This window comes from Colletotrichum higginsianum, chromosome 2 (assembly GCF_001672515.1).
Source record: "Colletotrichum higginsianum IMI 349063 chromosome 2, whole genome shotgun sequence".
Lineage (NCBI taxonomy): Eukaryota > Fungi > Ascomycota > Sordariomycetes > Glomerellales > Glomerellaceae > Colletotrichum > Colletotrichum higginsianum.
This window is the reverse complement of record NC_030955.1, coordinates 3550227-3562488: the sequence shown is the minus strand read 5'-3', so window position 1 is coordinate 3562488 and position 12262 is coordinate 3550227. Positions and strand designations below refer to the sequence as shown.

Sequence of the window (12262 nt, the reverse complement as noted above, 5' to 3'; positions counted from 1 at the left end):
AGAATAGAAGATGAAGAATAAGGATGAGGGCGGGCGGAGAGGAGGAAGAAGATGTAGGTACGAGGGGGAAGGTAGCGTGGGTGAAGAGGAGAAAAGGGAGTAGAAGAAGAAGAAGAAGAAGAAGAAGAGGTGCGGTTGAGAAGGGGTTAGAAGTCGGATGTGGAGAAGAGGAATAGGAGGGAGAGAGAAGCAAGGTTAGGTAACAAGAATAGGAGCAGGGTAGAGCCAGTAAGAGAAGGAGGGAAGAAGGAAGGAAGGAAAGAAAGCTCTAGGAAGCGAGGGTGAGAAGGTGAGGGAGTGAGAGGAACACGCGTAGGTAGACAGAGGAGGAGGATGAGGGAAAAAAAGATAAAAAATAATAATAAAGACGTGAGCGAAGGCAGGAAAGCGGAGTGAGGAGGAGTAAGGTAGCCAAAGGTGAGGTAAGGGTAGCAACGCCAGGACAGAAGAGCAAGTACTCCAAGGAGAGAGAGGGCGTCTGGTGGACAGTGGGAAGGGCAGGAGAGTGGACGGGGGGTTCGTGTAGGCGGTAGATTGCCCAAAAGGGTCAAAAGTAGAATTGGCTGCGCTAAGTTTAATGAGACCGGCCAGGGATTGCAGCAGGAGAACCCACTCCCCAAAGCCCACAGGCACCACCGTCACCCACACTGGCTGTCCACCCACCGTCCACAGCAGGCAGGCAGGGAGGACGGATGGATTATGGACATTGGGCACGGAGGAGCTGTGTTGTATTGTATCATCGGATTGTACGGCGTACAGTTGATCGGTTCTTCCTTCTGTTACAGCAACTCACTGTCCATCAGACTGACGTTTGCGGACACTCACAAGCATACACACACACACACACAGAGAGAGAGAGAGAGAGGGGAAGAGGAAGAGAGGGAGATGAACCAAAGTTTCGTTGTCTCTCATCATCTTGGCTGAGTCTATTATTGAAAAGGAAAGGGGGGAAGGGCAAAGGCAAATGGATGGATGGATGGATGGATGGATGGATGGGGGCACATGTTCATGTGCTATGTCTGTGCTTTGGGATGGCACCATGACCAAACTGCCAAATGTACCTATCCATCTATTCGTAGGTAGGTAGCTAGCTATCTCTTTACTTTGTGTACTGCTCCCTCCGGTCCATTCATTCAATTCCATTCGCTCGCTCCCGACTGTCCGGCGTTATCCGTACCAGTTGACCTGTAGCTTGACTTTGCTTCGCCTCCGTTCATGTTGTTCTTCATTATGTGCTTATCTTCCGAGGCTCAGCTGGGTCCTGAGTAGCAAGAACCTGAGCCTATCCGTACACCATAACGGGAACTCGATACCGTCCGGCTGCGTGGGTGGGTGTCGTCTCTTTGCCCCAGATCACCGAGTCTCTCTCTCTCTCTCTCTCTCTCTCTCTCTCTCTCTCTCTCTCTCTCTCTCTCTCTCTCTTGACCTGACGATATGATGACATTTGCCTAGGGAGTGTGGTCCGACCTGAGCTGCGGTTGCAGATTCCATGTAGTTCAAGGATCGTCCGTCTGTTTGTTGTCATCTTTGGGTCGCCTCGTCTTGTCAACGTACAAATGCCAGAACCAACGCCCCTTTCTCGGCTCGCATAAGGGTATTTTTCGTTAAAAAGTATCCGTAACACGTCGAAGATACTTTCAACGGCATGATGGCCCCTTCTGGGCACTCTGCACGGTTGCAGTTTAGGGGAGGGGGACTTGAGAGGAGGGAAAGGGGTGCGCCAAAACACGGGGAGGCCAATAAGACGAGTCATCTTAGCTCCAAGTACCTTTGCAACTGACAGTGGGGGACGAGGATGAGCTTGCTGTACATTGGCAATGTAACGGGGGATGGGGCTACACTGGAGGGGACGGACGGAACGAAATGGGACTAAGCCAACTTGTCTGACGCCTGAGGATGCCGGTACGTACCGAGTGCGGCAGCATCTTCCTGGCTTTCTAGGCCATCTGCACAAATATATCAAAGTCCTCGCAAGGTATGTCCGTCCCTACTAGGTACTTTCATACCGCTGTCCATAATGTGCATAAGCCAGCTCATATTCAAGACGCTGCGGTACCCCCGATCTTCAGGGCGAGAGGGCTGCAGGCAACTGCAAAGGACAACGCACCAACAACTGGCAGATCCAACCGTCTGCAACTTGATTGGATCAGCGCCCTACAACGAGACATGTAGAGTACCTGACTTGTTCTTATCTAGCCCCCGAGCCTGTTCGAGACTCACCATCATCGTCGTCTAGCCAGTTGCGAGGCGGGTAGGGCCAACCAACCGTCATTTCTCGCCAGCCACAACCACGTTCCAACATCGACCGTCATGGGGGTGTGTTAGCGTTCGTCGTGCCGCCATCTGCTGCTCTACCGGCTGGCTTGGTTGCGAACGAGGGGGCAACTAAACGTGCTCATTCTCTCATTTGCTCGCTCGTTTATACTCCTCCCCAGTACGGTGCGGCTAGATCAGAGTGACATTGTCAAAATTTTGAACGAGATGAGTTGCTTGCACAAGACTTTGGACCGAGCACTATCTACAGTAGTCACAATCTCGGATTGTTGGTCCCGGTCACATTGTCCTTCGTTTAGGAGCGGTGGATGAAGAAGCCGAATCTTTGCCCAGTCAATTATTTCCATCCATACGATACTTCGATTTTCTCGTCCTGACCGTTCACGTGAAGAGATTTGAACAGCCTCTACGTCCCCCTGTCTGGTCCCCTTTTTTAGCCCCCTCGTTCGATTCTGGCTCCCTTTGGGAACCAAATCCCCCATTCTCAACAGCGTCAACAATGTCGAACCAGAACCTCGCTCCATCTCCCATTTACTTGGTTCGATGGTCTACATGGCTGAGGAACCGTCTGCTTCAGCCCCGTTGGTTGTCATGCTGGCAATTGCTGCGTACATAGGGGCTCAACTACTCTGGGTCCTACAGATGTGCTCTATCCCCAAGGTCCCGGCTCATGAACAGAAGCCGCCTCAGACTTTCAACCACCTGGATGGAGAGATGTTGTGCTTTCTGCACAGCCAAAATGCGGACATTGCATTTCAATCGACCAGGGGGCTTCCTTTGCGAGATGTCTCCCAGTCCCAATTCGCCCCCCTCTCCCATTGGCCCGCGATGCACCAGAGGCACATGAACTTGTACTTTACGGCTCGCCACATACAAGGGTACTTTGGTGGTACATCTTATGTCGGCTCCTCTACGATATATGCGGGTAGCACCTGGACCTGGGTCATCCTGCTCTCCACCTAGCCCCTTCCAGCCAGTCATCCCTACCTTTCCCCCTTGCCTCCCACCTGGCTGACAGGCATAGCCAGGGGATGGTACCGCCTTTTTCTGGCTTAGTGTGTCCCCTTCTGAATGGCTCCCCCGATCCATCCTCCAAAGGCTGGTTCATCATGTTCCCCACCCCAACGGAGCGAACGCTGACAGCCGCTGAACAGGTTCATTTCCCCCGAGCCTCTACTCGCTTCTGTCCGCCATTTGTTGCAGAACGCTAGCCTCAGAGGGCTCGGGCAGGTCTGTCTGTCTGTGTCATCCCTCAAGGGCTGCTGCTCATCTCATCACGACGTGCTGCTGTCTGCATCTAGACATCACAGCATCCAAGGCGCCGTCTCTGCCGCCGCCGCCGCACCTCCCGGACCAACCCGTCGTCGTTCACTCATCCCCTATATTGGACGCATCGGGTACTTCCCCTTTCGCAACCTAGGCGCTGCAGCAGCTGCAAGCTCCTCTTGTCCCGCAACGAATTTGAAAGCGCTGATGAATATATTGAGATTGCATCAGCTACAACCCAATCTTGCCCACTACGCGTTTGGACTCTCGCACTGCCCATCGCTCTCTCGGCTCTATGCTCCCCACAAGGGTAGCATAGATCACAGTTCGACTCCACGTCGTCAAAGACATCGTCGTCCCGGCCATGCCCTACAGGTAACAAGGTGTACGGCACTTGTCATTCCACCCCGCGGTCCATTTCGGAGTGCAGACTGGACAGGCTACGGACGCTCTCCTACTACTTTATCCGTACACTTGTACACATGGGCTGGTGAGCGGTTGCACAATGCCAACAACGTCGTCCTCGCCGGCTCAACTGGATGCACGATGCAAGTCACGGGGCACAGGAAACGGCTCGCCCAGGGAGGCGGTGTTGTTCCATGCAGTGCGGCTGCTGCATCTGTGCCCCAAGATGTCAAAACCTCACCCCTGGTGCCTCCACAAATGTCGAGCTATTCAGATGAAACGCGGTTGCAATGAGCCTGGGGCTCATCGAGAATACCTGTCACGGGAGCTTTGGGAAAACAATAGAAGCTCACGTCGAATTGGAGATCCCGCCACAAGTTACGGCAGAAACAAAAAGAAAAGCCAAGTTTGGACACACAATCCAGACGGCGAAAACCCTTGGCACCAAGCGTCGCCAAGGAACGGCCGGGTGCTGAACCACCTGGCTGACCGGAACCGCACGCGATCGCCTCTTTGACCTTTCAAGACGCAATACGAACTCACCACTACCCAGTAGTGTGTTTGTCATTCGGCCTGCCTCACCCCAAAACCTAATACATCTGTCGAGTCCGACCCGAGAAGCCCACACTGCTCTATGCGGGACGCGCCGTCGGCACCATTCTCAAGGCTTGTCAAACACGGGGTTACAACCCACACTTCATGTGGTGAACAACGAGCTACCAAGGTACTAGAAAGGAGAAGCCCCTGGTTTGGTTTCCGTGCCTTACATAGCCGCGAAGTAGCGGACAATACGGCCGGCATAGATAGCACCAACGCATGCGCCTAACCCAAGCACAACGGCCATGCTCTCCCTACCTACCTAGGTAAGTGTCCCTCAATCACTCCATGTTGGTACAGTGCACAACCCGTAACACCAAGACCGCTTTGATCCGCCCTGCATCAAGCCATTCCTCATCTGACTGAGTCTCTTATCGAATCATCAACAGGCCATGGCATACTGTGTACCTCCCTTTTCCGGGCAAACCCCCTGATCTACATTCTTTCTCAGATACAAACAACACACGCCACACCGTTGGGGCTGTAAAGGGCCGGAAAGCGCCGTTGAGTCAAGATCCTGGGAGCCAACTGCTTCTGCACCTCGCACCCATCAGCTGCTGCGGCAGCATCAGTTCTGCGAGGGTTAAGTTTAAGCTTCAGAGATGGTTCCGTCTACGCTGTCGTCTCCTTGGGGTATTTGGACGTTGGGCCTTGTCGACAACCCCCTTGTCGACCTTGAACGCCCTCCCCGACGGCCCCGATCTCTGCTACTGTAGGGGCGCACCTGGCAGGTTTCCCCGCCATCTGGTCAATTGACTGTGCCAGCCATGTCGGCCTGCAGCATCGTGAATCATGTGCACGCAGCAAAACGTACCCGCCGCTCGGTTCGTCGTCTTGGACCTCCAGTGTCGTAGCCGACTGTTGGGCCCCCTCCCCGCAGGAATGTCAATGCGCCCGCCATGTTTTGTGTTTTCCAACAGATGCAATGGTGGCTTACGCACCTTGCGCACGTGCAAGAGAGAGAAGAGAGAGAGGTTTGGAAGGATGAAAAGAGTCCTCATGTACGACGACGGGTGAGCCGTTGCTTCGGGTTGACTCAAACCCTTGGACGGGTTCGATGACGAGTGTGCTTGAGACACCCCCGAAAGGCAAATATTCTTCGTCCACGGGACACAAGCCTGTCACCGTTGCGATGAGATGATCACAGTCAACAAGCCATGAGCTGTCCCGGAACCTCATTGGCTCTCGTTAGACATTCAGATTTCAATCACCGGCTTGCAACACGACCTTTCAACTGCACGGACTTGGCCAGGAAAGCGTCATCAGCCAAGTGTAGCCCGAGCTGGGGGGCGGGGGCACAAGGACCTTCTAGAAGAAGGTCTTATGTGGACGCTTCAAACGCGAGATCGGCCGAGCAAGCGGGAGTTGCAGCTTCTCTGACAGTCTCCGCGCTCACGCTTGCGCCCGGGATGGCTGAATAGCCCAATTGACGGCGTTCCTAACCGACGCCCGTCCTTCGGAGCCGGGTCCCGGTCCGCGTGGCATCAGGTCATGCCGCTTCGCGCGAGGATACGATCCTGCCACGGACTGGCTGTGTGCTCGTCATCGCCCACCGTTCACCGAGTTCGCGTGGGCCCAGCGACGAGAGAGGCCAGCAACGACATGACTGCCGTCGAAGCTTTTGCCGATGCTTCTGCGTTTTGGTTCAGACTCTCACGTTTGGCTTGGACATGTCGACGTGTCGGCGCCTGCCTTCCACGGACTCAAACCAAGCACATTCTCTAGGAAGATACTGTCTGCCGTCGACCGGCCTTTGCGATTTGTCGATGCCTACCCCGACCGACACCATGAGAAGCGGCGTAGGAACCGAGCCTATCGAAGTCTCGTCAGCCCTCCCGTTTCTTTGTCACCCGGACCGGCCAGAAGAGATGATCGTTGTCCCACGGGAGTCGGCACTCCGACAGGTGATTTGAATTCCGTAACTCCTATCTAGGATCCTGACCCGTCTCCGATACCCTTGCAGCAAATCGCTGTCAAAACCATTGCAAAGCCCCTGAAAACCCTGAATGATCTCGCTCATGCCTCGCCGCAGCGCCTTCAAAGCACGCCAGGCGTTTTTGTCCTCTTCCAACCAGCAACAGGAACCGCTACACCACGACGACGACAACCGTCTCTTCTTCAAGGCTTGCAGCGTCCCATGTAACGGGGGTACAGGCACGTTGTGCGGACGGTGTGCTGGTTGGCCAACCAAGCCAGGAAGCGTTCGAGACCGAGACCGTAGCCGCCGTGGGGAGAGGTGCCGTACCTGAAGAGATGCATCGTCAGCAGTTGTCATACGCAGCCCCGGGAGGAGGACGAGGAGAAGGGAAACGCACTTTCTCTGGTCGGTATACCAGTAGTAGTCCTTGGACGGAATTCCCTCTCTGTCGTAGGCGGCCATGAGTTCCTCGTAGCCCTCCATTCTCATAGAACCACCAACGATTTCTCCGACGCCGGGCATGAGGCAGTCGACGCTCTCGGTCACACGCGCGTCGTTGGGGTCCTTCTTCATGTAGAAGGCCTTGATCTCGGTGGGGAAATGGGTGAGGAAAATGGGCTTGTTGATGGCGTCGGTCATCTTGCGCTCAGCGGCCTCGGCGATGTCGTCGCCAAACTTGTGGGGCTCGCCGTCCTCGTTGAGGATTGGGGGGTCTTGGGCGTTGAGCCAGTCGATGGCGTCGGTGTACTTCATGCGCATGAAGGGGCGAACGGGCTTCTTGAAGTCGGGGTTCAGCTCCTTGACGAAGGCGGCGATCTCCTCGTCAGCCAGGACGTTGTCGATGACGCGACACATGACCTCCTCGAGATGCTCGAGCAGGTCGGGGAACTCGATGAAGTCGAGCTCGGCCTCGACGTGGGTGTACTCGGAAAGATGTCTACGGGTCAAGCTGCGCTCGGCACGGAAGGACTTCTCAATACAGTAAACGCTACCCAGACTGGGCAGGACGGTCTCGAGGTACAGCTGGGAGGACTGGGTGAGGTAGGCAGCCTCGTCGTAATAGGGGACGGAGAAGAGCGTGGCACCGCCCTCGACCTGGGTCTGAACCAAGGCCGGAGGGGAAACCTTTGTGATCTTGAGATCCTTGTAGGTCTTGGTGAAAGCCCACTCAACAGCGGCGCGGATCTTCATGATGGCGGAGGCATTGTCGCCGCGCAGGACCAGGTGGCGGTTGTCCAGCATCTGCGAGTCCCACTGGTTCTGCAGCAGTGAGACCTTGTTGGTGATGGCGTCCTCGTCCGTGGGCGAGGTGCCAATGACCTTGTAGTAGTCGACGTGGAGTTCGCGGTTGTCGGGGGCAGTCTGGCCCTCGGGGACCTTCTTCAGCTCGCCGTAGACCCAGAGGGAGGTGCCCTGGGCGAAGGTGAGGGCATCGTACGTCTTTGTCAGGTCGCCGGCCTGGAGCACACACTGGAGATGGCCGTAGCCGTCGACCAGGGTAATGAACGTAGCCTGCTTCTGGGCACGCAGTCTGTGGATGCGTCCGGCAATTTTAACGCGGTCGCCCTTCTTGTCGCCTTCGCCGAGCACGACGTTCTTCTCGCCAATGGTGATGCGCTTCGGCTCGGGAAGAGACTCATCCTCCTTGATGACAATCAGTTTCGCAGCCTCGAGGGCCTGCTGACGGGCCTTCTTCTGCTCCTCCTCTTTGGCCTCGATCTGAGCCTGCTTGGCCAGCTTCTTGCGATGGGCGTCGAGGGCGGACTGGGCCTTCTTCACGGCGCTCTTTGCGGGCTCCTTCCACTCGAGGCGGGCGGCCTCGTCGTCGCCCGTCTTGGAGGCGCGGGTGAGGAACTGGCGCGAGGTGACCGATTCGTTGTTGGCGATGTATGCGGCAGCGAGCGACTTAAAAGGGGAGGACTCGGTGCCCGTGGTCGAGGGCTCGTCGGCGCCGGCGTCGGTGTCGACGTAGACCTTGTCATCCGACTTGAGGCGCTCGGCCAATTCCTGAACGGCGGCCATGGCTGCTAGGTGTGTGTTGTGTGTTGTATGTTGCGTGTGTGTTTCTTTTCGTGCGGCGAGGGATTATGTGTGTGCCTTTCGCAGAATCCGACACGAACGTGAGAACACGGTGTATGTTGACTCAGGGGCGGTGATGCTGTGCAAGTGGGAAATTTTTGGGACAGTTCGGATGGCGGGGTAAATTATTCGGATTGAGTTGGTGGAAGTACCTAGGAGGGGTGGAAAGTGCAAGTGCAAGTGCAGGAGGGGCGGAGGGTGACCTGAGTTCGGGTATCTTCTTAGCGGAATGGAAAGTGGAATTGGTGACTGCGCTGTATGAGTCACTTGGAAGGAAAGAGGGACTTGAGAGAACCGGACGAGGGTGTACACAACAAGACGGCCTACAGCGGAAGAGGAGTAAAGGAGATAGATGTATTGCTTCCTCAATCGATCTGGTTTCGAGGACGATATGCCTCTTTTTAGACAATACAGCCACTGGGCGTATGAGTCACCTTGGACCTTGAGCCCTTCTGGGGTTTTGTTACAACATGCCACCGGCAGTGGCATTCCCGCCAGAACAGGGCGCTCTAGAGACTCGGTCGATGCTGGGGTTTCCAATTGAGCGTTGCAATTGCTCAGAGATAAGGGAGCTCGGGCCCCCTCTCAGCATGACCCTCCCCCCGGGCCTTGCCAACGGCGAGCCAACGCGCTCCGAAGATAGGAGACCCTGTCGTAAAGGCAATGAGAAGAGAGATAGAGACAGACCCCTCTCCGAAAGTCTATTTCCCAGGTAGACCGGACCACTACCAGGTCGGTTATACTGAGATACTGATTGTGGCCGTTTTCCGCTGTCTCTTAGTGTTGAGGTTTCCAGGAGGTTGCTGTGAAGCAATCCACACTCCCGAGTCCTCAGAGGAGAGAGAGAAGGGGGCGTGTTGAATAACGAGACAAGGCTGACTCTCTCACTTTTTGATCATGTCAACGCTGAGAGGCCTTGGATCGGTCGCCTCGGCCATGTTGCCTTTTTAATCTTCATAAATAAAAAATCGTTAAAACGTCACATTCGTATCGCCAGGCCCTGTTTTCGGCCCCTCTCAGCCCTACACCTCGCCAAAATCCCCATGGCTCCCTTCGTGATACTCTGCCCTCACTCTCTAGACCGTCAAGCACCGCAGCAACCCCAGCCTCAGAATACCAGATCCCTTCTTTCTTTTCTTTACAACTCATCCTTCTCTTCCTCGATGGCGGCGGCCGCCGCCTTGCCCGCCTTGCCCATCCCCTCGAGCCCCTTCTTCACCATCGAGCTCAGGACCTCGTACACGACCTGCGCCGCCGCCAGCGCCGTCTCCTCGCCGGCGTTCTGGTACGCGGGCGACACCTCCACCACGTCCGCCCCGACCAGGTTCAGCCCCTCGATGCCCCTCAGGATGCGAATCAGCTCGCGCGTCGTCCAGCCGCCGGGTTCGGGCGTGCCCGTGCCAGGCGCGAAGGCCGGATCCAGCACGTCGATGTCGATCGACAGGTAAACGGGGTCCTCGGTACCGAGCGTGTCCATGATGGCCTTGACCACCCCCGCCGTGCCGATCTCGTCAATGTCGTCTGCCGCGATGCGCACCCAGTTCTGAGCCGTGTCGTCCTCGTGGTCGGCGAAGTCGGTCCCCGAGAGCCGCGTGCGCAGGCCTGCGTGCACCGACGGCTGCGACGACGCGTTGGAGAGGAGGCCCTCGTTTCCGGCCATCCAGAACATGGAGCCATGGTTGAACTGCGTCGCGGTCCAGTACGACGGGTACTTAGCCGGGTGCCATGTATCGAGGTGAGCTGAGGGGACCCGTGTTAGTCATGTACCGCATTCTTCCATCTCTCGCATCAGCTCACCATCAAAATGCAACACGCGGAGCGGTGCCCCGTAGGCCTCCTTCAACGCCCTCAGCGCCGGCAATGCGAGGCTGTGGTCGCCGCCTAGCGTGATCAGTTTGGGCCGGCTCAGCGACGAAGACATGGGCCTCCGCGCGCCGAGCTCCTTGAACGCCGCCGACATCTGCTCGAGCGCGACAACATTGTCCATGGGTGTCACGGGGATGTCGCCACAGTCGATGATCGTCGCCCAGTTGGCATACGGGTTGACGTTGGCGCGAGGGTTGAAGCCGCGGAACGACGTCTGCCTGCTTGAGGCCTGGCGGATGGCCCGGGGCCCGAAGCGGGCGCCTTGTTCGACGTCAGTTTTTTCTTCTCCTTGATATGGGCTGTTGCATCTGTATGGTTTGATGAAGGGTAGATGTGAGAACCGTTTTGGCCGGGTGCAGGTTGGCTTGCGACAGAATGTTGTAAGATGACAGGCCCCGACTTACCTGGTCTATAACTGACGGCCGTGTCAAAGGGCGCGCCGATGATGGCGATGTCGTACAACTCGGACGGCGTCGTCAGGCACTTTGCGTGCTTCAGGTGGGCGAAGGAGCCGATGCCCGTGAATCCTATACGCTGGTGAGCCCGGCCTGGTCTCACACACACCCAAACGGTTTTTGTTTATGATGGTGACCAACCCCACTACACGCAGTCCGTCGGCCTCTTCGTTCGTTTCATCCCAGTAAGGACTGGACTGGACGACACAAACTCACCTCGAAACCCCATTTCGCCTCCAACTCGTCCAGTTCGGCCTTGGTCCACTCCTTGCTGTCGCCTCCATGCCCGCTGCAACCGGCAGCCAGTAGAGCCGACGAGCAACCTAGCAGCAGCGATGCCAGCCTCATGACGTCGTCCTCGTCGTCGTAGTATGTGATGCCGATGTTTGTCAACCGTTGTTGGGGCGTCAAATCAGTTACAAAGGTGCCGTTATTCAAAGGTCGACGGATGAGATAAGCAGAAGAGAACCCGGTGGCACAAATTAAGAAACGACGTCAAAAGAGAAGCGGCATGCTGGTTTTAAGCGTAACTGGGAACCGGGCCAGCACACATCGGGGACCGGAAGGCACAACGACGTCGACCGGGCCGGGTCAGGTCACTGCGCACCTAGGATTGACTTATCAGACCGCTTCCTTCAGCTCGGCTCACTATGTCATTCGGGGTTCTTCCTTCCAAAACCCCGCCAAAGGCTTGATTGACCAATGCGAACAGAGTCCAATCTTTTTGTCGGGCGACCTTACGTACATGGGTTATCGGTAGCCATCAAGCTTCTGGAGGGAGGGAGACTGCGGAGAACGTCCGGCGGGATGTGGGCCGCATAGTCAAGTTGATAACGGTCGATAGGCTCGTTGTCCGCGAGAGACACCACACCCCGCCGATGGTGGTAAACTGAGTAGGGAAATAAGTTGACATTAGATGCATTAGCAGTCTTTCTCAACCAGGATGCCGATGCCATTTAGGGAGGGAAGAAGGGGAGGGGCAGGTAGGTAATGGGGGAGCAGAGGCCGAATGCGGGGTGGTGCGGTGGCCGCCGGCGAGCGGGGCGGAGACCGAATATACAACTAAACACTATCCGATTGATAGGCTGCCACATTCCGATCCATTGCATATGGTTTGTCAACGAATCATAACAGACCTGTCAGGCTATCCATATTGTCGAGCTGCAATACTCCAATGACTACCCGGCACGCGCATGCCTATATGCGAACCATCCCCCCCCCCCAAGTTCAATCTTCTGCAAGCTTATTGTATCCGACACCCAACCCACAAAGCCCGAGCCGTATTCCGTCTCGCGACTTTCTCTCTCTCTCTCAGATATCCTCTTAATTTTCACCCCACTCGTTAAAACCTCCCCCCAGGGAACCCCATGAAAGCCCTTGTGGCGTCCGCAACGCGCATCGA

The 12262-nt window shown here is 56.2% G+C and overlaps 2 protein-coding genes across 2 annotated transcripts; both read right to left on the bottom strand.

Annotated features, from left to right (window-relative positions):
• Positions 1–6660: 6660 nt before the first annotated feature.
• Positions 6661–8482, bottom strand: CH63R_02780 (Asparaginyl-tRNA synthetase; the record flags this gene model as incomplete). The annotated part of the gene is made up of 2 exons (XM_018297755.1): positions 6661–6787; positions 6858–8482. The coding sequence occupies 2 exons, from the start codon at positions 8480–8482 to the stop codon at positions 6661–6663; spliced, it is 1752 nt and encodes a 583-aa protein (XP_018162571.1).
• Positions 8483–9677: 1195 nt separating this feature from the next.
• Positions 9678–11208, bottom strand: CH63R_02779 (Arginase; the record flags this gene model as incomplete). The annotated part of the gene is made up of 4 exons (XM_018297754.1): positions 9678–10279; positions 10337–10666; positions 10810–10939; positions 11077–11208. The coding sequence occupies 4 exons, from the start codon at positions 11206–11208 to the stop codon at positions 9678–9680; spliced, it is 1194 nt and encodes a 397-aa protein (XP_018162570.1).
• Between the last annotated feature and the right edge of the window lie 1054 nt (positions 11209–12262).